The sequence below is a fragment of the Drosophila teissieri genome, chromosome 3L (assembly GCF_016746235.2).
Source record: "Drosophila teissieri strain GT53w chromosome 3L, Prin_Dtei_1.1, whole genome shotgun sequence".
Taxonomy (NCBI): Eukaryota; Metazoa; Arthropoda; class Insecta; order Diptera; family Drosophilidae; genus Drosophila; species Drosophila teissieri.
Genome location: NC_053031.1, coordinates 11,452,066 through 11,476,482, shown reverse-complemented (window position 1 = coordinate 11,476,482; position 24,417 = coordinate 11,452,066). Strand labels below are relative to the sequence as shown.

General features: G+C 42.7%; 4 protein-coding genes across 6 annotated transcripts in view; 2 read left to right on the top strand and 2 right to left on the bottom strand.

Moving 5' to 3' along the window:
- Window positions 1-24,417, top strand: part of LOC122618370 (putative dipeptidase NECHADRAFT_87110) — an 88,043-nt gene that overhangs the window by 37,159 nt on the left and 26,467 nt on the right. The window lies entirely within an intron of this gene.
- Window positions 13,751-14,867, top strand: LOC122618376 (peritrophin-44). Its single transcript, XM_043794778.1, has 2 exons — window positions 13,751-13,780; window positions 13,833-14,867. The coding sequence occupies exons 1-2, from the start codon at window positions 13,774-13,776 to the stop codon at window positions 14,852-14,854; spliced, it is 1,029 nt and encodes a 342-aa protein (XP_043650713.1). The 5' UTR covers window positions 13,751-13,773; the 3' UTR covers window positions 14,855-14,867.
- Window positions 18,866-21,066, bottom strand: LOC122618373 (myosin-9). The gene is made up of 6 exons (XM_043794774.1): window positions 20,942-21,066; window positions 20,441-20,883; window positions 19,685-20,379; window positions 19,380-19,632; window positions 19,063-19,318; window positions 18,866-18,993 (listed from the first exon to the last, which is right to left on the bottom strand). The coding sequence occupies exons 1-6, from the start codon at window positions 21,009-21,011 to the stop codon at window positions 18,866-18,868; spliced, it is 1,845 nt and encodes a 614-aa protein (XP_043650709.1). The 5' UTR covers window positions 21,012-21,066.
- LOC122618375 lies at window positions 21,274-23,340 on the bottom strand. 3 transcript variants are annotated; one of them, XM_043794776.1, is made up of 3 exons: window positions 23,322-23,340; window positions 22,286-23,260; window positions 21,274-22,231 (listed from the first exon to the last, which is right to left on the bottom strand). In XM_043794776.1, exons 2-3 carry the CDS (start codon window positions 23,238-23,240, stop codon window positions 21,435-21,437), a joined length of 1,752 nt encoding a protein of 583 aa, XP_043650711.1. In that variant the 5' UTR covers window positions 23,241-23,260; window positions 23,322-23,340; the 3' UTR covers window positions 21,274-21,434. The 3 variants fall into 3 exon arrangements, with proteins under 3 accessions (XP_043650711.1, XP_043650712.1, XP_043650710.1); XM_043794777.1 differs by lacking the exon at window positions 23,322-23,340 and having other exon boundaries at window positions 21,274-21,724; window positions 21,776-22,231; window positions 22,286-23,310; XM_043794775.1 differs by lacking the exon at window positions 23,322-23,340 and having other exon boundaries at window positions 22,286-23,310.

The following is a 24,417-nucleotide window of genomic DNA, read 5'->3' as shown; positions in this document are numbered from 1 at the left end:
AGACAAACACAATAACAGTTGCGCCACGGGCCACGTGCTCTGTCTGTAGATCCTTGATTATTTGGTTAGTTAGTCGGGATTAGCATATGAAGTCATAAGATGAGGGAGTTGTGGGTACACTTCTGACATAGCATTTGATGTGGAGCTACGACTTTAAGATTTTACTCAGATTTAAAAGGTAACCAACAACGCCTTTTACTGTAATTTAGCATAGTAAAAAGCAGACATAAAGATAAGACAGACATAAAGATAATACAATATATTTTTCGGACTTATTTGAGTAACGTGGAATAAAAAACACGGGTCTACAATTTGTAGAATAGCTTATAAATATTATATTTGAAATTGATACTATAGAAAGCCATTGTGCATTTTTGGCAATGAAAATAGGTCTCGGATTATATAGAAAAATATTTGTTAGAATACATAAAAATATTGTTGCTGCTACACACAGAATACAATATTATTCTAGTGTAGGATGTTTTAGAGATATTTGTGAATACAACATTTGCCTGTGAAATACATTATTCAAGTGCGTTCAAGAGCTGTGTGAGTGGGTAAGCCTAGTGACATGACTTTTTAAAATGTCATAGAATTAATTCCTTTGTGAAGGCATCGTTTTCAAAGGACTCCGTGGGATATTCAATACTGCACTGGGTGAATTGTAAAAAGGAAGGAAGTGCAGCATTTCCAATTTCCCGCCATCGGCAGTGACGTTTTTATCTGCTGGTCGACAGAAGCAGTTCATGCAGTACATACTCATACACAATACTGTATATACTCGCTATATGCTATGTATGTATATAGTCAGCAGATCGCATGTCATGTCTGATGCCAGCTTTCTGACGATTACTTCTACTGAAAGGTAAACTTATGGACAGCACCTGCAGCCTGAAAGGATGTGCACCCGTACACACAACACAAGTGGTATCCTGGTCGAGTGCATCCTTGCAGCTGGGGGCGTGGCAGGCGTGCCCATCAGCACACACGCACAACAGTTTGGCGAAGCAAAAACAACACCTGTCCAATGAGAAAGGTCACTGCGCAGCAGCTTTGCGAGGGCAGCTCGTTAAGTATGGGGCGGAAAAGGACCTTCTGCATGCTAATTGACTGTAATGCGCTTAGCTGCTGCCAGAAAATATCAAATGACTTTGCCGGTAAGGGGAATATTTTCCATGAAAATGCTTTAAGTCGCAATACTTGTGCATAAAGGTAGGTGTGCATATTCAACAAGAAGTGCATATACTGATGTAGTAAGAGCTGTTTTTTAAAAATGTTGCAACAATCGGCTTATCTTAACTACTGTCTAAAACATTCAGAGAAATAATATGTAAAAATATGAATGAAGGTACAGTAAGTATCTATTGTGTACATTACCAAGCAAACTTCATTAAGTTGGACGCCTAAAAAATGTCTAAAACACTTCAAACAAAGCCTAATTCTTTACAAAACAATTGCTGGAAATGCTTTTATTTCTTTGGTAAACTTTACGGCCCAAGTTAATGGCATTTCGCAAAAAACTTGCCCCTTGCGATGTGTAAACGTGGCATATTTACAAAGTGGACGCATGGACACATCTCGTCCCTTTTCTCGTTTGTTTACTGTGCCTGCCCTCGTTGTCCTGCGGAAGTGCGGACGCATTGTGTGCAGGACATGTTGGACGATGTCCTGCGGCCAGCGGGCTGTCAATGCGAATATTCCATATAGAAAACAACGTTGACCCTGTGTGGTCCACGAGGCGTCCCAATTGTTTGGCCAGCTTCCACTGTCTCCTTCTGTCTCCCCCGCCCTTCTTTAATTAACCACTGACCACTAGTTGCTTCTGTTTCACGTGTGTGTGCCAGCTTGTGGGTCTATGTGTGAGTGAGTGGGCGATTGTGAGAGTGTGCCAGTGGGCGCCCTTGGCGAGTACGTGCTAATGTAATCCTCGTCGTTTTAATTACAAAATTCCACAAGGTCCTCGGCCATTTAGGCGACAGCTGCAGCCTCAAGTGGCCGAAAGCAGAGGCAACCAGTCACATAATCAGGGTGAACTCCAGCCGCCCGTTTAATTCACTTTTTGCAGTGTGTGCAGGCCGCCCAAAACTAATGTAGCATTCTCTTGTGCACGCAGAAAAATTATGGGAAATTTAAAAAAAAAGTTTTAAAAATATTATTTTCTCCATATTATGATATAAGTGGAAATACGTAGTAAATAACAAAAATAAACATATTTTAAACAAGTTTAACAAGGATATTTAAGACCAGCGATACAGGTATTTGAATATTACATTATATACTACTTATTTTAAAGCATTTGATTTATTTTATTATTAATTATTTATTATTATTATTTTTCTTATTATTTATTTATTTCCTGAATTTATTTAAACATTTACATTAAGCACTTAACTTAACTCTTATTATTTATTTATTTACTTACTTTATTTCCTCTCTTTATCAATTTTAAAATCACTGCTAAATTGTATGTGGCTTATAAACTGCAGAAACACTGATTTGGGTCTATGTTTTTTTTGCATGTCAGTCGGTGGTCAGTGGCTTAGCTGTGATTGTCCTGCTGACGCGTCCAAAGTTGCGTCCATGTCCTGTTCAGCTGGCATAGCCTCACCTCGCAATTAGTGAAACTGCCAGTTTGGCACATTTCGGCTGCCATCATCCTTCGCAGTGACTCAAAAGGCCTTTTGCATTTAAATTGACATCAACGCGGCCACAAGAACAACCTGGTGATACGTCCGTGATAAACCCCAATGCCATTGGTTGGCATACACTTAATTATGCTCCTTAATTGCCATGGCATCGAATCGCCGCGTGGGCCAGACATTCGCATCGCATTCAAATGACGAGTGACGGGTCGAATATAATTGAAATTCAAATTCAAATTCAGCATCTCTCAATTGCGGGCACGTTCCAGACGCCGCAAGTCTGAAGAAGAAGTTTTCTTGCCTTAATTCCGCGAATTTCATTTGCATTTTGAGTATTTGCAATTTATATTGACGATGAACTCTTTCAGGTCCGCTGAATAGGTGGTAATGGCTGGGACACTGGGGAAAAGTAAATGGCAGAAAATATAAAAGAAAATATATAAAGAATAGATGCGTATACAAAGTATTTATATTTCTAGTTCTTAGTTAAGAAAGTATGTTGCACTCCATAATATTATTTTCTCTGTGTATAAAAGCAGTGTGAAACTCTAAATCACTGTCTATGCCTCATGGCCCCAATGCCCTAAAAACCTCTAAAGGAAGTGTTATATAAGATAGGGAAATAATTAAATGTGAAATTCCGCAGCAAATAGGCTTAGCTCAGGCTTAAATTGAAAAACAACAAACAATGATCATGTGATTAAAAAGCTGTCTAGCTATTTTCATAATACGAAAAGCATGCTGTGATTAAGAATAAATTTAAACGACTTAAAAGTTTTTCAGCAAAGATTTAAAGTACTTTTAAGTGGGTTTTGCAAGTAAGAAAAAGTGAGTGAAAATCCCATAGATAAAAATATATATCGAGCTTATTCATTTGACTATAATTGTGAGTGCCTAAATTGCACATATTAAAGTCGTACGCCGCGGCTGTGAAGACGTTAATGTGGTAACCTCGTTGTATAAATGCTTGGCCTGCGGCTGAAAATGTTGCCTCAGCATGCAAATTGCTCTGTAAACAGCCGAGATGACTGCAAAAATTACGCATACGCCGCGTCAGCCGAACGATGGCTGATATAAACGAAGCATAATGTGAGTGGGTGCTGAGCACTTGGTAAATGCTTGCCAACTGACAATAGCAACTAGAGCTTCAGCTCGATTATTCAATTTAAAGTTGGGAGTTGAAAACTCTTGTAGAAATTTTACACTAATCCGTTTCAATTAGGCTACTTGGCGAAAAGTGTAGAAGAGCATTATACGTTATATAATAATTTGCACAATATTTAATATTTTACAGCGAGACGTGTAATCCATAAATCGTTGGGATTATTGTGTAACCCGAAATTCTAATTAAATTTCTATTGTTTCGCTTGCATGGCGGCAATCGCATTACATGACTAAACCAGGGGGCTAGGACCACGAGGACCACCAGGACCCATTCATTATTCGATTCGCGCTCGCAATCCGCTTAATGCAAACATATTCCAACGGCAATGGCACTGTCGATGGCTTTTAAAGAGTGCAGTCCCATGTGACAGCGGCAACAGTTTGTGGTGCAATTTCCGCAAATTAAAAGATATCACTTACAGCAAAATAATTTTCCAAACCGCAAAAAGTTTGTCATCGGCGGCGCGGGGGCGGCAAAGCAAACATGACACGCCCACACGATACTTGTCCGCTGAAAATGCAACTGGCATGGACGGAATCCTTTTTTCCCTTGTTTGGCCACCGCGTTGACAGCAAATCGAATTAGAAACGCATTTTAACGAACAAAAGTGACCGGAAAATAGTGATGGCCAGTTAACGATATATAGGAATTTTTGCGAGCTTAAATTGCACTTGAAAGATGATTGCTTCTTATAGTTAGTAAGATTTCTAGATAATAGATCACAAATAATTTTGGAAAATACATATTTATTGTAAAATCCTTTTACTAATTCACTCAAAAAACCGTGAAATGTTAAAAAATTTACAAAACGAATCTAAGAGTATTCGGTACATACAGAAAAAACGTTGCCTACTTTTAGACGCAGCTAAGATTTTCAGATCTTTGTTTCACGATCACCACCATCATCATCACATCCCTATTGCTGTTCATATGTGGGTCGATGCCAGGCAGCGATTGTGCCCGTACACAGAATCCGGATGTGAACAATGACAAACCGCAAAAATTCAATTTAAAGTTCGTATTTCAATGCCGAGCATTCGCACACTCGCACCAGAGTGTTTTTCCATGGAGGGGGAGGGGGAGGGGGTGGGTAAAGGGAAAGAGGGGAAGTTACTGGTACACTGGGCCAAGTGCCAAGGGATACGTGCATGTAATTGGAAAATATTGAACTGTGAACAAGTTCTCCATCCGACGCAAAGGCATCCAGACACGGCAAATTTATTACGGCTGAGTGCAAAGTTTCATTGCAGCCAAGTCAGAAACAGTAAGCAGCCAGATGCAAAATTCATAGATCCATTCGATAGAATCCGGAAAATTGATATCCGGCCATCAACATCCGAATGGCGTGTCTTTATAGAAACGAATGTAATTGACAGGCCGTCGGATACCGTAAGTCTTGACTTTGCATGAACATTAAACAGTAAAAATAGCAACAGGAAACCAAATCGGAAGTATAATATTTCATTTAAATTACCACTTACTTGTGAAAGTTTGTAAAGACCCAGAATTACCTAACAGAATTGTTCAATTAAAAGTACATGAGCAAGCAAAGCAATTGAGCAAAGGATTTCAAATTGCATAAGAGGGAAAGAGCAAATGTTTTGCAGTCCAGTTGAATCCCAAATTCATACATAACAATTCCTTTTCAAATTACTTTTTACCACCCAGGCGAGTCTGCACTTTGATTTAGTAGTTTACGTGGATGCGGATTTCCTGGGGATTTTTTATGTTTACTGTGGAGCTTAGCGCAGATCCCTCGTAGCAACAGCAAGAGCAACAAGCAATGCAAAAAATCAGAAATCCCGCGACCCACACACACTGAGTCAAATATGTGCTCGCACACACACTCACGCCGTACTTTGGCATTTGTCATAATTACAAAGCCATGCCCCTGGGAAGCCGCGCAGCCAGGAGAAATGCCATAAAGCGAAAGAGAAAATACGCAAAATTTGAAAATTTGAAAATTTCATCTCCGGCTCGTTGGCATGGCAGCTTTAGAGGGCCAAAATGATACCCCGAATATGTTTCTTAGCAACGAACCAACCAGCCACCAACAAACACCACAGCGCCTTTGGTCGACAATTATTAACATCTTAGGGAAAGGGCGGCGGCACATTTATGACTGCACTTTTCACATCCGTTTCCGCATCCGTCTGTCGACACGCACACACATGCAGGGATTACACTTGACAAAATCGCAGGATACCTAAATAAATAAATCTAAGAAATAGTGTACGCAAATCTATGTACCTATGTGGTTTCCCAAAATTCATTGAAATATTAAATAAATTATATATAGTTTGCTAATTTCTCTCTCTGTATAAACACACACACGGCGACACTGCCAGAAATTCATTCATTCATTCTTTGTTGTGGGCGTCGTGCGAACAGGTCGGTGTGGGCGTGGCCGCTGTTTGCTGCCAACAGCGAGAGCAATTTCACTTTACATTTGTTTTACGGCATTTGCTGCCACACATCTGTGCTCCGTGCGGAGAAAAGTGAGAAATGTGGGTGAAAGTGGGTGAAAGTGGGTGGTTTTGGTGGCTTGTGGACGGTGCTGCGGCGACAATATGTTCGCTGCGTTTTTCCCCCCCATTTCCACTCCCCCCGCTGGACTCCTTCGGTGATAAGTATTTATTATTATGCCTCTTAATGGGCGGAATGCTTTGCTTTGTGCTTTTACCCAAATGAGTTTCCCTCATTAGAGCACTGCTCTTACTTTGGGGACTGCCAATCCGGATTGCTGTTTGATGGTATTATTACGAAAAAGAAGCTCGCATTTTAGACTAGAAATATTAATTCCAGGAACTGTTAGTCAAGAAGTAAAAGGTGAAAGGACTTCGACTTGCGAACATTTAGTGCCTTTAAGTGATGCTTTATTTATTCCATAATTGAATATATTATATTTTTGCTTGCGGACTCTAAGCATCTGGCTTTAAGTTTATAATCGCATAAGATGGCTAACAAGCACATTTAATTCGCAAAACATGCTTGTGAAATTCAAATTAGCTTCCAGCGAATCGTTGTGTTAATTACGCACATAAACAAGAAAATGTTTCGTCATTTGCATTCAACTTTGTGTGGAATCCGAAGAAAACCTGAATGAGACGAGCCAATAAAGTTAATGCGCTCCATTAGCTGTGTATCTCTAATTACCCGCGGAGAGAACGAATGAAATGATATATATATCCTGGCAGTATCCTTCCAGCTTTTTACACTTTATGTCGGCACAGATTCGCCGTATTCTGCTTCATGTTTGCATTTATGGTTTATTGTCTGGCGAATAAAACATTTTGTTGCGCTGTTGGGCGATGCAATAAACGCTCCTGAAATCGTTTCACTCCCATATTGCCAAACCAACAACTCATGCTTGAATATTCGTCGAAAGACCCATTAAAAAGGGGGTGGGAGGCGCCTCCCGGTGGCAAGGACACTGCACAAGATAAATGCTTTTCGGCGCAGGCATAAGGGAAGGATTCGATTTTATCGGTGGCTCGTCGGTGCCCAATTCGCTGGTTATTAAAAAGCGATATTACGCCCAGGCCGCCCTCAATTTATGAATTATTCAAGCGAGCTCTCCTTTATGTACCTGTACTCATAACATTGCAAAAAGGACCCGAGGACCCCCAAAAACCCCCCAATATGCAGATTATTAATTTACACAACATGGCATATGGCAATATGGGAAATAATTATTTTAAAAGCATCCCCGTATCGAGTAAGCCCCCGAGTGCTGGCAGGGTCGCTTTTAAAGGTAAGAAATTAATATCCCCCCTTCGGGGCAGCTGCTGCGAAGGTCAAAGGTCAGTCCGTGCTCCACTCAGCAGGGCGAAGGTGAGAGGCCAGGTGGCTGGAAGGATACGGCGAATCGTGAAGGACTTTTGCGACCCCCAGCGTAATTTAATAGCGTTTTGTTTAGTTCATTGGACAAGAACGAAGGCGGGTCCCTGGGAAATTTAAGTCTCCATTCTCTGAAGGAGCAGGTGGAATTGCTTTATTGCTTCTACGAGTATCTTCAATGAAAATTGCTCTACCGGAAAGAGCATTTCTTGAAGGAAATTCCCGTCTAAGCAAGACTTTCACTCACTTAAACTTAATGAATTGAATCACAGTGAATAATAGTGAGACATTGTACCCACTTGCTAAGTCAAAATAATTAGTTATTCGAATGATGTTATTAAGAGTAAAGAAATCCCCTTTTCTTGTAATTTGCATTAAAAAGAAAAGGCGATTTGAAAAAGTTATGAGCGCAGAGCAATTAAAAAACAACAATTAATAAATTATAAGTAAACTCTCGGCATTAAAGAAAGTGTTTTGGGTTCTTCTAGTTGCTGGGGACCCTGAATTTTAAGACCGTTAAGATTTCTGGCCGTAAAGGTAATATAATATTTCTGCCCACTTGGGTACACATCCAATTACGAATTTAAACAATACTTTCGCCGAGGATAGGTCACGTGGGGCCGAGTGACCGTAAACGCGCATTATTAACAAGTTGTGAGCAAATGGATTTGTGCCAAGTAAACCCGCCCACGCCCATGTAACCATACCCAAAGCCGGCTAACCCATTTCAGCCATTCGCCTTGGCAATTTAGCCATCCATTCTCGGGCTTTTTCGGTGTCGCACGGGGCAGCACGTAAACATAATTAGACGCACATTTAAAAGGTCGTTAAACGCCGCCAACAACACGACCGCCCCGAGAATCCAACGAAGACCCATCTCATTCAGGCAACCCCATCAACCCATGGAAAAGTTGACCCAGGCGCCACTCACGCGCATTTGCATCTGGCCAAAGTGGCTGGAAGCCACTGCCTCCTCCACTGCCCATGGTGCTCCTCTCGGGCCCTTCATCCAGCAGCGCGTGACCGGGGATAAGGAAAAATCGGTTGCGAAAGGACACTCACAGCCTTAGCATTGTCCCAAAAGTCTCCAAATACAAAGTCCCCATAGAAACGTGCTTAAATTTCTGGGCATACATTTTCGCTTCTCCTTTAAAGCTTTAAATCTAAGCAGTTACATGGCAGTAGATTGTATAATTTGTAAATAAATAGTTAAATAATTAAAATATTAAAAAACAATTGGAAACTAATTACTTCTTATAGAATATAGTTTAGTTTGTTCAGAACAGACTTGAGAATAAGACCTTTAAGGCAAAGAAGTACTGCCAAATCACTTATTTGGAAAGCGTAGTCTGTTCTTTTTCTACTTTTACCAACATTTTTTTCCAGTGCAGCACCAGCAATAGCAGCTGCACTTAAAGCAGCAGCAGCAGCAGCAACATCAGTAATGCCAGCAACAGCAGCAGCAACAACTGGCGAATGCCATTAGCATCGTTGAGTTGGATGGAGGATGCCATGGCCCTGGCACAAAGCATCTGGGGAGTGTGCGAAGGTGCACTTGAGGAGCTTGTCAACGAGTCGACATTGTTTCAAGAGCGAGAGCTGCGACTTTGGAGCCTTGAGCACCACCACCCCCATCGCCATCCCCATCCCCAACCTCATCCCCATTCCGCTTCCCCATTTGCAGGACGAACAATCGCTCGTGTGCACGGCAGTTAGACATGTGTCCCTCGGTCTTGAATTATGGAGGCACACTGCCAGTGTATAATATCCCAAATGGAAACTTCACTCATGTCTAGCACGTTATTCTAGATGGTATAGGAGATGGTTCACTAGCAGCACTTCTCTAAAAAGAGTCTTCCATTTATTTAACAAAGGAATTCTATGTTCCCATTTATACAAGAATCTAAGAATCTAGAATCTAGAATCTCAAGCTCTATAATTAATACGAAATACCGCACACGTGTGCAAGGCCAGAATTAGGCGGAGTATAACCTAAGTACTACATGTTTCTTATTGTCTTACTTTGCGACCACCCATGCACTTTGACCCTGATAACTTATGGCTGAGCTGCCGCAACCTCTCCCCAGGTGGCGCCACACTAAGTCAACACGTGGCTTCTGGCAAAGTGCCTACACCTTATAATGCCCAACCCCCCCACTCCCCTCAAAATGTGGGGGGCGTAGCACTTTGGCGCCCATCTGGACCATGGCAGACCATCGTACATACCTAGAATTCTATAAGACCGTGCGATAAAAATGCAACATTTATGGCTGGCCGCTGTCGTTGCCTCGCTGTGGTTTCCTCGCAGCCACATCCACTTCGCGTGCGGAGTCCACTCTGCTACGTCTGCCACTCCCGGGGAAAATTCTAACACCCTGACACCAAACTGGCACTGTGGTAATATAACTACAAAATAATAATGGAAAAAAATATTATAAAAATAATACTTTTTTGTATAAAACTCATGGGAAGATGTAATAATTAAACATACTCGTATGTTCCATTAGTTCTTAATAAATATGTGTACCTAAACTTAAAGAGGAAACATAATAGAAGTAAAAAAACATAAGAAAGTTGAAACTTTTGTATTATAAGCTCAAAAGTATATCATCCTCTATCTTCACAGTGTAGAATAATTTTGAATCGTTCAGTAAAAACTAAAAAGTGGCTAAATAGCGCTGTAGAATTCCAATTATCCTACATTCCTTCCAACTTGACCCACTGTATGTCCGTCCAGTCGTGACCTTTGCGAGTGGCCATTAACGCTTTTTTATCTGTTCATAAATTTTAATTTTGGCAAAATACTCCAAGTACGTGGCCCATCCAGCCCCAAACCGAAACGAATCCCACTTTGAACTCCTCCATCCTCCATTCTCCATCGACTGGAAGGGAAGCCCCCATAAATCTCATTTCAGCTTGCTTGGCTGCGGTTCTTACGCTCGTGTTTGTTTGGCGTTTTCATTTGGGCCAAGGAAAATATGACTTGGTGGCCGCCTTTTGGCCATGCCGTTTTCCGTCGGCCATTTCACCGCCGAGCGCCGCGTCTTCGCCTTCAAGTTGAGAACCCGTGACCCTATTTCGCCAGCGGAGCATCCTCTTTGCTGGCGGACTTGTTTATCGTCCTTTGCATCTCATTGAGCTGCTTGCCTGTTATGAACACCACCCACCACCCACCACCACCTGGACCATCAGCCACCGAACGCTTTTCCGGAATCTCGGTGGGTTCACAAGGGTCAGAAGCGGGGGGCTTGTATCTTTTTTGAGTTTGCCCCTTGCTTTTGCTTCGCTCGGCACTTTTCATTTTTCTATTGCATATTTAACCTAATTAAAATGAGTTATATGAGACAGGTGGAGAGAGCGTGTTAATCCTTGACCTGCTGACTTTGCCGTAGCTCATTTTCCCTGTTGGCCAAGTGGCTCCTTGTGCTGAAGATGTTTCACTATCACAAAATGCTTAACGTTCGCTTTCAACGCTTACTGAGGTTTTTAGCTTGGCGAAATTGTGCTGGAATATTTTATGTATTTAAAGATACGAAGCGATCACATAAATAACTAATGGATACAAATGAAAGCTAGCCGACGTAAGTTAGTGCACAAATAATTGTTGATTATTGAGAATTAATTAATATGTTGTGTCACATAAATCAGCCATTCTGAAGCTTAATTGATTTTTTAATAAACCAATGCAGCATTAACATGCATAGTGTATTTTTTAATTCTTTTGGAAATAGCGATGTATTTATTATTCAATTAAGATGGAATTTAAATTGGTACTTTCCTGAATGAAAACAAAAGGGAATTTACTCAGTCCATTTTGGGTCTGTGATATCATCGAGTTACGGCCAAAACTGACTTTTCTGCCGCTTCTTATCATTGCAGGTATGTTAATGGAAACCCAGTCTCAACAAGTGAATCTCCTTGCCCGACAAACACCAAACAATGACCAGAAGCCAAAGGAGCAAACTAACCTAATGAATTTATGTACGTGAATTTATGGGGTGAAAGGTGAAAACGCACAAGGCCAGGCAAAGGCTCCAACTGAAAGTACTTAAGCCCATAAAATATTCAAGCCGTGAACGTGTGGGGAAAATTACAAAGAGACCTCGGAAAAAGGCGCACGAAAATCCAGAATAGGGACAAAGGGGAGGTGGCAAATAGATGGACTGATAGAAGGACCCTCGACAGGATAACGAAATCTTAAACGGATGCACACAGAGAATATTGAAAATATATCTTCTTAAAATTCTATTAAATATATACAATTAGTGGCTGTAAAGACGCGCCCATTTGATTGCTATTTTAAAAATACTATAAAAACTAAATTTTAGTACTTTTCAATATGAAGCTTGAGCAAGTTTATCCATCTAGACATTTTACACTACCTATACTTTTTGGTACATCCTTAGACTTATCAAGTGCGCGGCTTCGGTCTCAATTTGCCACTGGAAGTGTGAGAGGATATGGGGACATGGGTCCTTGCTCCTGCCCTCGGGAATAGGCAGCCAGCCACTGATTGAAAAGAAAATTACGGCAAGTAGTGGCTCGGGTGGCCGCCAGATGGTCTCCGCATCGACGACGCTGCTGATGAGCAGCATAAATTTCCTGCGGAAGAAAGGGCGGAAACGGAAGCGAACGGCGCCGCCACAGGGACCAGCGGCCTTGAGTTCCGGAAGTGGTGAGAGCCAAAGGAACAAGGGGGTGACGGGGCAAGGGGCACATGGCTGCCAGCCATTTGCATTTATTAGTACACATAGATACATAGATACGTATGTCTGTGCCCCCAGACAGCATCCGCCGTTGGCAACTGTTTCTCACTGCTCCACGGAACAGGTTTCTTTTTCGCATTTACGGTGGAGCCTGAAAACCTCTTTGAAGTAGAAGTATTCCTCACATACTACTTAAGGTGAATTACAAGCAACACAAAATAAAAAGCGAATACATTTATATTTGGCTTTAAGAAGTCTTAGCTTGTAAATAACATGGCTCTGCTTGCCAAGTATGTAGATAGTTGTTTATCTAATACTTGCCTTCATTACATTTTAGTTATAGGGCGTTAAAATCATTTGATTTTTCCACTGTGTCGACACTGGAGCCCCCTGAGGACTTTAAGGGGCGCGGAGGGGAAGCAGTGCACGTGCCATCCACGTTGTGGATATTAAGCGTGTCCTTAAGCATAAAATGTCAATAAGTGCACCCAATCGATGCTAAGCAGTTTAAGTTGCGACAAGCCACTGAGGCACCGTCCCATTCCGAGTCCTTCTCCTCCTCCGATACTTCCACTTTCCAGCAGGAAGTTCGCTAACAATGCAAAGGACACGGAAAAGCACAATCACCCTCACACACATTCAAACCTATCTCTATGCATGCGTCTCATATTTTCCGATAATCGTATTTGGATAAGCAAATTTTTGCTTGCAATTTGCACTACGAAAAATACATTTCATTCTCTTTATTTTATTTAAAATACTTTTAAGACGGTAAAATATTAATAACAGATTTTTAAGGCACGACAAATATTACTAAACATGCAGTTCCTACTTTTCCACTGTATAAATATCTATTGTACTTTTTTTGTATCAACATTTTTGCAGAATTTTGCATTTTAGCCAGGGCGTTGCATATGCTAAAGATTTTTTCTATACTTAAGTTCACTTCTACCTTGTTATATTTTGATGACGAGCGACTTGTGTAAAAGTACATATATGCTCAAACAAAATTGAGTTCAACTGCTGACTTTAATAACATTTTAAAGTGACATACTTTACTGCAGAGTTTGAATTTCACCCACTTCGGAACTTATGATTGAGTGTGCAAAGTCTACAAGTTTTCCGACTACTTCAGTGACTTACACTTTATCAATTGAGCAAGTGTTATAAAAAGGGTTTCCCAAAACCGATTTTGACGTGAACATTTTTGGTAATCGACACTTTCTTATCCGCTTGTCACTCACCCAAAACATTTCTAATTTCATTGTGAAAATATGTTCCCTCTTATCAGCTTGTTTTCGGTATCTACAAACAAGACACGACAAAATCCCAGATAGGTTTCTGTACTTAAATATAGCAATAGATTGGGAAACGAGTTCAGTACGCGTTTAGTTCCGGAACAGTTGGCAGTCTAACCAAAATGAGAGGTACTAACAGCGGAGTGCTGAATGCTCTGAGACTAAAGATAGCTCATCGTAGTTTCGCAATGTGGATTTCACTTGGGTGTAATTTTTGCCTTACTGGTCGGAATTACTGGCTTTTCGATGGAGGACAAGTGCAAGTTGTGGGCTGGAACTGGCTATATTGGCGATCCCAGTGACTGCCAGGCCTGGGGATTTTGCCAGGACAACAAACTCATCGAGAGGCGTAGCTGCACCGAAGGATTACTGTACAATTTCCGAGATGGCACCTGCACGAAGGCATCGGCTGCGATTTGTCAGCCGCAGATCTCGGAAATTTGCGCCTGCCTACAGCCATGGAATTACGTAGCCAATCCGGTTGATTGCCGGAGATTCGTCAAGTGTGAGGATTTCGAGTATCCCACTTGGGAGGACTGTGGTGTGGGCCAGGTGTTCAGCAATCAGCAGCAGACCTGCCTCGAGGAGGTGGCCGGCTGTCCGCAGGATAATATCTGCTCCCATATGAAAGATGGCTCTTTTGTGGGCGATCCCAATAGCTGTCACAGCTACTTTAAATGCCATAATGGATTTGGCATCCAGTTGAATTGCTCCGTTGGCCGATACTTTAACCGAAAATCGGGTAATTGCCAATCCTGGGTGCCGCATTACTGCTCCAAGGAAGATGAGATCTTGTTAACGCCACCCGCCACAAACTATCATATCTGCTCCACGTACTATCCAAGGGATAGAGATGGAGTGCAGCGCCTGCCGGATCTGATGACCTGTCACGGCTACTACGCCTGCACCTCCCAGTTCGACGTGGGCCAGTGGAGCAGCTGTCCTTGGGGACAGAACTTCGAGTGGTGGAGCCAGCGGTGTGGCTCGCCCAAGGACAATAGCTGCTCCTACGATCGCTGCGGCAATAGGAACCAATCAATGGTGACCACCATCAATACGGGCTGCAGGGAGTTCACGATCTGCCAGGATGGTAGTTCGAATAGCTCGCAAATGTGTCCGCAGGACTATCCATATTTCAATGAGATCCTGCAACAGTGCACAGATGAATTTCCCAATCACAGGGTGTGCTACATGGATGGGTAGAATCCTTAAAACTATTAACAATTAATAACACGCTTGTTAGAGGAGATGTTCTCTCCCTACATAAATATTTAATAAATCAACTTACCCTGCTTTTCGTTTTCATTATGGCTTTCATTAGATCAATTTCACTAATTAAAAGCTGCCCTTAACAATAAAAGTTTGTAAAATATATCTCAAAATGTATTGCTTCAAACACGATTGCGGGAATGCACTCCTGATTTATATATTTATCTCTTATGCTACTGAGTACTGCTCTTGAATGAATGCCATTCATGTCACAAGTGATTGATCAGTTGACTAATGATAACTAATTATGGCCAGTGCTACTCCTCTGCTTTTTCAATCCAGTCAAGCAGTCAAGTGAAGAATCAACTTGAACCAGAGACATCTTTCGGTTGAAGTCTTCGTGCCGGAAAATCAAATGAATCAACGAAAAATTCAAATATTCCCCAGAGAGCTGTATTTATGAAAGCCCAGTGGGTGAGTGGGTGGCGCAGTAAACGACCTTCAATGGGCGGAGATCTTGGGTGGTTATATGCGAGGACATGGCTGCAGGCAGTCCAATGACGAGGCACAACAATACGTCGCGTCATTGAATTATTATGATTGACTTTTATTACACGGAATCGCAATTTATTTTACTTAACAACAGCCTGGGCTCGGGGAACGCAGCCCGGAGTGCGGTTAAAAGTAGCGAAAATTTGAATGAAAAGTTGTAAATAAATTACGTTATTTATCATTCGCAGAGTGGCGACCCAGCGAAAGGGACACATTCACAGGGAGAAAGAGACGGGGAGAACGCCAAACCGTTTCCGTATCCGCTCATTTATTTACCACACTGTCAAGCGCACACCCACGCAGATGCAGAGAGAGAAATACTTGCGATGAATCTCATGCATTTTACTTTAAAATTTTTTTAATAACAGTAAATGGATTTTTGGTTTACAATTTATATCTATTAGGTGTTAGTATTAACTTTTAATATAGTTTTTATAAAAACAAATGTCTTTCAAATATTTTTTAAAAATATTTAAGTGCATTTTAATATCACACATATTACTACTTATTTATTAATTACTTATTAATAATTTATATTCATTTAAGTTGTTAGTGAAACTTTTTCAGTGTGTCCCCGACCGAATATTGATGCTTTTTCACCGCAGTTTTCGTGCACAGTTAAAAAGTTTTGCGCGGCGGCAGCAGAAATTCAAATTTATTGTTTGCGGCTGCCGGGCGTCCTGGCCACGCCCACCTTTAGTCGATGGGCTTAAAATTAGTGGCGCTGCGAATCTTGCGAATCGATGGGCGTTTGATTAACGGTCGCGCCAGGAGATTGAATCGCTTAATTGCCCTAAAAGTGGGCGTGGCAGTGGGGCCAGGACATGGGATGGCATGGTATGGGAATTAATGGCAGGATAAAAGTCGTGACTATCCAATTACACACGACGCTGCCCGGCTGGGAGGAAGCCGTTTTGGTTCCGCCATCACTTACCTTTAATTAGCTAATTCCCTTTAAGGTCCTCGGCCTCGATTGTGGTTCGGGGATTACCCGATGGCGCACTCCGGGGATTAGAGTTTAGTAATTGCTATAAAGGACTTTTCGGCTTTGTGCCCCACTGTGGAGAGAAGGCATCGTGTGAATGGCAAAAGAAAGTTGCCGGGGAAAAACTTTTGCCGCCGCAAAGCATGGGAAAATTGTGGAAAAAATGAGTGCAAGAGGCTGAGAAACGTAATGACGGTATTTATGTTATCTGCCATCTAACTCCGCACTTACACTTTATCTGCTTATCTCGGAAATTAATTTCAATAAAAGTGAACTTTTGATGAGGTACTAAAAAGCATATCTAGACATCTTGGTGCAAAGAGTGAGAACTCAATTTTCCTTTTACACCTTGTTTTAAACATTCATTCTTTAACAGTTTAAGGAGACAAACAAAAAGTGTCTTAAAATGTTATTATTTCCTTTCTGATTTCCTCTTGTAATTAAAGAAATCTGACAATCTCGTGCACCAGGGACTTCATTAAAGACCTGCACTGCTGCAAGTATAAATTGATTTCACCTCATAAACGTTTTTCCTTTCAGGGGATGATTAAACTTCATTGCAATATCAAGCTCCTTCCATTAACCTGCGCGTTTTAAAACAATTTGCAATGAATTTCCTTTGTTCTACGCCAGCATTCACTCGCATTTTTCCATTTAAAAAATAATTCATATTCATTTAAGGGGTAAAGTCCAAAGAACCAGCGATGTGGGTGGTGGGTGGTGATGGTGGGGCCAAGCAGTGCAATTCAACCGCAGGCCGCGACATTCCAGTGTGAAAAGCGTTTTCTTCGGATGGCGGTGAAAACCGCACAAAGTCGAGACCGCCCCCTAAACTTACCCTTACCCAGAAGTTATTCCAGTCGAGGGTTTATTCAATGCAGTCAGGGCCAATGCCATTGCCATTCCGGCGGATCCGCCGGCGGCGGAGAAGGGCTACGCTTTTGTTTTTCCAACTGGTTGACTCGAGCCACCTTCTTCGGAAACGCTGTCGCAGTTTTCCCTCCTTCATTTTGGGGCCAGCGTTTTCCATCTTACTGCCGGGCTTGTTTGTATGCGTCTCTGCTGTGGTTTATGTCCTCGTTGTTGACATTTAGTTGACACACACAACACGGCCCTCCCCTGCCCCCCTCAAGCACCCACAGCTCGTCCTGCTCCTCCTGCTCGTCCTGTTCGTCATGCTCCTCCTGCTCGTCCTGCTCGTCCTGTTCGTCCTGGCCGTGGACTTCCGGCTGGAGGCCCTGGCAATGGATCATCGGCGTCTTTGTTTACACATCGCCACTGAAGTTTGCAGCTGCCTCTGCGACGGCCCTCCTGATTGTTCATCGTCAGCTGGTGCGCTTTATTGTTGCTAACTAGAAAAAGCCAGGACGTCCATCCTGCCATCTAGAGTGTCCTTCGTCCTTACAGTGGGCCAAAGGGGGGCGCCTATCGGAAAATCAAGGCCTATTCATTCCATTTACACTGCAGCAACAAGCATTAAATCATAAATCAGAACAAACCATCAAATCGTTTATTTGTTTATGGGAAAATGACGAGCAATTAAAGTGAGTTGAATTGTATGATATGAAGGTAATAAATAATTTCAGTTGATTTATAATCAAAAGCAATAATCGAATTTACCACAAAACCTGCCATATCGCCCACTGTAAGTCGGTGGTGTAAACAATTTTTGAAAGGTTATTTCGACTGAAACAGTCGCGGTCCGCATTTCGTTCCGTTTTGCACTTCATTTACCACCCAGCCGAGAAGTCCTCCTCCTCCCAGTCGATGGCATCCATTCGACCATGTCGTCCTCCTCCTCGGGAGCAGTAAATTCTGTTTACCCACTGCGTTGTCCTTGTCTTTGCAGTAGATGCATCGCCTGGACAGCTATTTGTTATGTCGTTTGACTGAAGCTGCTGACATTTATCCAGAAACTGCAGCAAGCGCAACGAATATTCAGAGGATGCTGCCCCTTAGATATTAAATCGCCCCCTGGCAATAAGTAACTGTGGCGAATTTTTGGCTGGATATTCTAGCCTTGAAAATGTGGCGTCCATAAACTACAAGAATGGATGAGCAAATGCTCCTTCCTTCTAGAAACTCCATTCATTATTAAAAATTTGTCTTCTGCAAGAAGTTCACTTTTTTTTGTGTAGTCTGTGCACTCTGATTACATGTTGTTTTCTGCACAAATCATAAACATCAAGTGGAAGCTGAAGAAAAACTGAATATAAATCTTATTGCATGTTCTTAGTTGGGAAGTTTTCAAAGTTGCTCCATTTCTTGGGCAACAAAGGACCATTTGTTAAAGTTCAGCTCGAGGAAATGAAACCACAAAAGTTGCTAACCGCAAAAGGCATGTAAATCCCTTCAGTTACTTTAGTCTACCGTTTTAAAGTGTGTTGCAAAAGGATTTCGGATTTGATTTTACTAAGTTTATAAAATGTTTTCAATATAATCCAATCCAATCCAATGGCTGAACAAACTTATTTGCGTCTACCACCGGGTGTGGGTCTAAATGGTTTTCGCCGGGATTTTGAATCCACAATGAGCACTGATTGCCGCTTCAGGAAGTTGCGGGATGGCACTTCGTTGTCATCGTCTGTGGTGGCCACTGTGGGTGAAATATTCTCGACATATTAGGGTCCTTATAAGGATTCGGTTCTAACGAAGGGAAGCTTACCCGCCGCTGGCGCCTGTTCTGGAGAGGATGAGGAAGTGCCAGCAGCTCTTTGAGCCCGTCCAGCGAACAGATTGTAGTAGCAAACGGGCATGGGTTGTGGCTTCTCGCCCTCCTGAATGGATGGCGACTTGGGCTGCTCCGCCTTGTACAGCTCCTCCTCCTCCTCGTCGACGATGTCCAGCTTGGGTATCTCGAACGGCGGCACATCCTCGGACTTGCTCAGCTCCTGGCAGCGCTTGATCTTCAGCTTGAGTATCTTTTTGAGAAGTTGTATCAATCATGAACATTCTGACTATAATGGAGTGGTGTAAACTTACTTCTATCATATCCTCGTCCTCGGCAGTATGGGCCAAATAGTTGGGTAGTTCTGCTACGCTCACATGGAGCTTTCTTTCGGGTACATCTATGTGGCTCTCGTCCACCTCCTGCACCTTGAAGATCATCTCGCAGATGCGCTCCTTGAGATACTTCAATACTCCCATGGACTTTCCCGCCTCGTCAGTGTCCAGCTTGCGATCCAGCTCCTTGGCGGCGATGCTGTTCTTAATTTGCTCAATAACCTCTTGATTTCTGAAAGAAAGCATTTAATATTTCATTAAACTATAATTCTTGGAATACTTACACTTCACTCTCCTTGACATCCGAGAACTTGGAGGCCTCCAGTTCACTGCTCAAAGCCTCCCGTTCCGCCTCCAGATTGGCCTTCTCCGCCTCCGCGGCCTTCCTTAGGTAATTCAAACGGGCAGCGGACTCTTTCTGGGCGCTGAATCTCTCGAAGACCTCGAATGGCGATGTGGCACCGGAAGCCTCCATTAGCTGCTTGAACAACGATTCCATATCGCTGGTGACACTCTCCAGTTGCGACACCGGCTCCTCCTCGCCGTTTTCCGTTTTGGCAGTGTGCTGGTCACCCGAGCTGGATCCCACGCTATCCTGATGCACGAGTGTCTTGGTCTCGGCAAACAACTTGCGTCCGATCCTCTCCAGCTCCAGCTTACGCGCCTCCACCTGCTTGCGGAAGTCAAGAGCCTGTCGCTCCCTGGTCTTTTGCGAGAGATTCGCCTGCTGCTCCTGCCGCTGCAGGATGACCTTGGCCGCGTCCCTCATCTCGACCGCCTCGTTGTGCACCTGCTGCAGTCGCTCGATCTCCGCCTTCTGGTCACTGAGCGAGGCCTCCAGTTCCCGCAGACTCCGCTCGAAGCGCTCCGCATCCGTCATCAGGGATGCCTCAATGGAGCGGTACTTCTTGCGAATGTGCTCCGCTTCCATCCACTGCACGTTGGTGCGGTGGATCTCGTTTTCCAGCTGGCATACGAGCTGTTGAGTAGGATAAGGATTTTATTATTTCGTTTGTGGTTTCCAGGTGTAAGCTACTTACCTTCCTGTTGGCATCCTCCTCCAGCGTTTCGGGTGGCTTCTCACCCATATTCTGGTTCTGTGCCTCCTTGTTGGCCAGTAATCCTCGGTATTTCTCCACCAATTTACTGAAGTGCTGTTGGCGGGATTTAAAACGATGCCGCAGCAGATCCATTTGTTTTCGACTCTCGGTGATTTTGAGGTCAGTGAGGAATATGGCATCATCGGCGTTCTTGGCACCCACCGGATAGGTGGCCTTGCCCACAATGAGGGTGGGTGTGCAGCTCTGGGCCCTTCGCGACTCTCCAGTGGTCTCCTTGATGACCACTGGACGCTGGAGGGGATTCCGCAGTCGACTCGCTCTTACAGTCTGCTCCTTGATGTCCTTTTTCAAGGAGCTGATTGTGTCGCAGTTGATGCGATTTTGCTTCTGCCATTCGGCCGCATTTGCCGTCTTCTGGCCCTCTGTAAGGATTCACTTAAACTTAGCTACTTAGCTAGTTTAAAGGCTTAAGGTACTTACCTGCCAATAAAATCCGCTTTTTAATCTCATTTATCTGTCGGTTCAATTCGTTTAACTTGTCCGATTCCATGACTTCATCTAAGCGGCTTACGATTGCAAATTAGTTTTCAACAAGCTGGCCTCTGCACTTTTGTTTGTTTAATCAATCGAATGTTGTTGTGGCAACCATACGCTCAGCTAGTTACCAACAACTACATACGCAACCGAAAAACATAAACATCAATTAAAGATAACAAGGCACAAAAAATAAGAATTAACAACTTCTTAATTTTAATAATAATTATACATACTGTAGTAGTTCTTATGTAGTTCTTATGTAAAATTGAAATGCATTCACTTGATTGTTAGCTCTAATTTCTCAAAAATTCAATTCACAATATTAACAAAATATATTCAAAGATCACACAAAAATTTATGGCTCACGAATGCAAGAAACACCAAGGACTTCCCAGGGAAGTCAACTAGAAGGCTTGAAACGAAATCCTTTTACAAATTAGGAACTGCGTTCGAAGCGTGACTGGATCGCACTATTCCGCACCCGGGCGACAAATTCGGCCGCGTGACTGGGTTCCCGGAAGGAGCAGGCGATCCGCTCCAGGATGCCATCGCGGCAGGTGGCGTAGTTGATGTTGGTCCAGCGGCAGCTGTAGGAGCTCTTGGTCATGTAGTCGATGCGCCACCTCTCGTCCACCCGCATGTGGATGATCAGCTCGCCGCTGACCTTGTCATGGAGCACTATGTAGTAGGAGCCGTGGTGCTCGAACACCTCGATTTGACCCTCGCCTGAGAAGGAGGGCGAACGGTAAGGACTCTCTTGGGAAGGTGCTACTTTACCTTGCCGTTTCCACTCCTTCAACTTGTTGAAACAGAACAGTCTTACCGGCTGGCTGAACAATACCCTACCATTATGCAGAATGTCCCCTAGATCGGCCATCGATCTGGTAGATCTGAGCACTTGCTGGGGTTTTTTCATCACAAATAACTTATTCTGCGTTTCCGATACATCACTTTCGGAGGCCTCACTAAACACTGAATCCTTGCTCACACTCAAGCCATTGCAAGTTAGTCCTTCGCTGGCATCTAGTCGGTATGCCATGGGTAGTGGTTCTTTGTATACACGTGGAGTTTTTAAATGAGGTTCCCCAGATTCCAGTGAGTTTCCATCTCTATTCATATTGCGGCTTTCTAGCTCCAGAGACGGCTGAAAAATGTTCTGCCTAAACACCCTTGAAAAGGTTAAGGAGTTTTTCACTTGTTCATATCGTTTCGATCGGCTCTTGTGGGAATTATCTGAAGGTAAAGATTGGTTAACTAGGTGAACTAGGCAAGTACCTAACTACTTACCAAAAATTGATGCTTCTAGTTTTGTTTGCAATGTTAGAATAGAAATAAGAGCCTTTAATGATCTGGAAGCTTGCTGTTGAATAATCTCCTTGGATCGTATGTTTCTCCTGCTCGTCGTATTATCGCCAAAAGAGAGCCTCACACTCGGTGTTAAAGCCAACTTGTTTCCTGTCAGAGAACTAAATAAGCCTATTTTGGGTACTGGCTTGGGTTGTTCTACTAATGGAGAAATGAGTTCTTCGATCTGTAGTGGTGGTATTTGAATTCCAAGTGATTTTGGCTGGAGTTTAATATCACTTTCAAGTAGTTGGCTATTTTTTTGATCACTTATGGGCCTGTTTACTTCTTCGGTTCCGTTCAGATGGGATTCTTCAGTGCAGGGTATATTTGTTTCTTCCATCGCTGGTTCCTTTGATCCTGCTAAGCTGGAAATATTTATCTCTTCCAACGGCGGTAACATAGTTTCATCGTTGATGGGTTGATTTTCTTGTAGCTTCGTCTGTGGTGCAGTTGGTTCCTGTATATCAACTACAGTTTTCTCCGCAACTTGCTCAGCTTCTTGGCCAGCACAAGCCATTTGTAATTCCGGAATAAAATACGGCTTTATGGTTGTATCCTCTTTGGACAGCTCTGACATTGAAATGTGTTCAAATGGTCCAAAAGAGCATAATTCACCCAATCCACACTGAAAATCTAACAGGTGCTTGATCTCAATTTGCTTTCGCAATGGATCGGTGATGTTAATTGGTGACAGAAGAGTATGCAGCGGAAGCTTACAGTCCACCTTAAAGGACTCTTCTATGTTGGTTGTCAGCGGACTTTGGACTTCCAGTGGCTTGATAAAGTCCTTAGCTGGGAGTTCTGCCGCACTGGAAGTTTCTGCAGAATTCTCTGAGTGCGTCAAAGGACACTCACATTGCTCTGCACTGGATCCATCCACTTGGCAGTGCAACATGGTTTAAGCTGATTATCTATCTACCAAATGAGAATTAAATAAATAAAAATTGTACTGGAATTTTAAACTCAAATGACTTACAGCTTATTGAGTGTTGATTCAATGCGATACAAATTCTTGATGATGATGTGTCAGTATTTTCTCAAAATATTTTTGTGCTACTATTTTTATTGCGTTGTTTAATTACCATTGAAGCGTGTAGTTGGCTGGCATCAATAATTAAATTAAAAGAGATATCCTAAGAATTCTTTTGAAGTAATAGTTTCATGTTTTCCTTATCATTCTTTGTCTCCTGATACATATGTCCTGCTCTGCATGTCCAGTGTTTTATAGATTCGCTTTTTTATTGTCATCAGTATCGCAGTGAGTCCAGTTTGGCGTTCCCTTCGCTCGGAAACAACAAGATACAAGCGATTCTAGGAACAACTTCCGCTCATTGTTGTCCGCACGCATGGGACATTCGGCCCTTGTGTCTAATTACAATTTGCTCTTTGTCCAACGGTGCGTATGCGTAATCATAGAGACGGGAAAAGGAAGCTGGGGCATTTGGAATGGTCCGTCGTGGAGTGGGAATCAAATTACATTGACAACAAGTTTTCGCCGGCTTTTCACGGGGTGGAGCATAAGAATGGAAACAAAAGCACCTGAAGGCCAAAGTAAAAACATCGCCCACTTTCGACATTATTTTCTGGCTGAGAGATGAGAATGGGGATGGTAAATGGCGAATGGTGATTGTTGAATGTGTATGGACGAAAGCCCGCAGCTCAACAAATACGCCGGGGAGCAGTCAAAGCAAATAGCGCTGGAAAAATATTTGAATCTGAAATATGCATAAAATGTGGAAAAACGAAATTCAAAGCTTGGCGAAATAAATAAATAGCGAATGCAAACAAAGTGGAAAATAAAAAATCATGAAAACAAAAGGAGGGCAAGGAAACTTCCATTCCATTCACAAAGTAAAACAATCAAAATTTGCGCACCATTAAATTTTGTATGGTACTCGTTCCAACGAAGTTTTCCCCATTTCCTCTTCAATTTTTCGCCATTTTCTCATTTATCCAGCAGCATACATACGTACGTACATACTCGCTATCCTGTATGTGCGCTAAATTGACTTTCTGCTCAATGTTCAAAGCATCGTCTGATTTTGGGTTTTCCTTTTGTAGCTGAAGCTTCT

Bases quoted from the DNA above. Each gene is read 5' to 3' on its own strand.
- LOC122618373 (XM_043794774.1), bottom strand. From the start codon at position 21,011: ATGGAATCGGACAAGTTAAACGAATTGAACCGACAGATAAATGAGATT. The intron at 20,380-20,440 runs GTAAGTAGCTTA...CCTACTCAACAG, and splicing joins AGGAGGATGCCAACAGGAAG to CTCGTATGCCAGCTGGAAAA. The intron at 19,319-19,379 runs GTAAGTTTACAC...CTTCTCAAAAAG, and splicing joins AGGACGAGGATATGATAGAA to ATACTCAAGCTGAAGATCAA.
- LOC122618375 (XM_043794776.1), bottom strand. From the start codon at position 23,240: ATGTTGCACTGCCAAGTGGATGGATCCAGTGCAGAGCAATGTGAGTGT. The intron at 22,232-22,285 runs GTAAGTAGTTAG...CTTTACCTTCAG, and splicing joins ACTAGAAGCATCAATTTTTG to ATAATTCCCACAAGAGCCGA.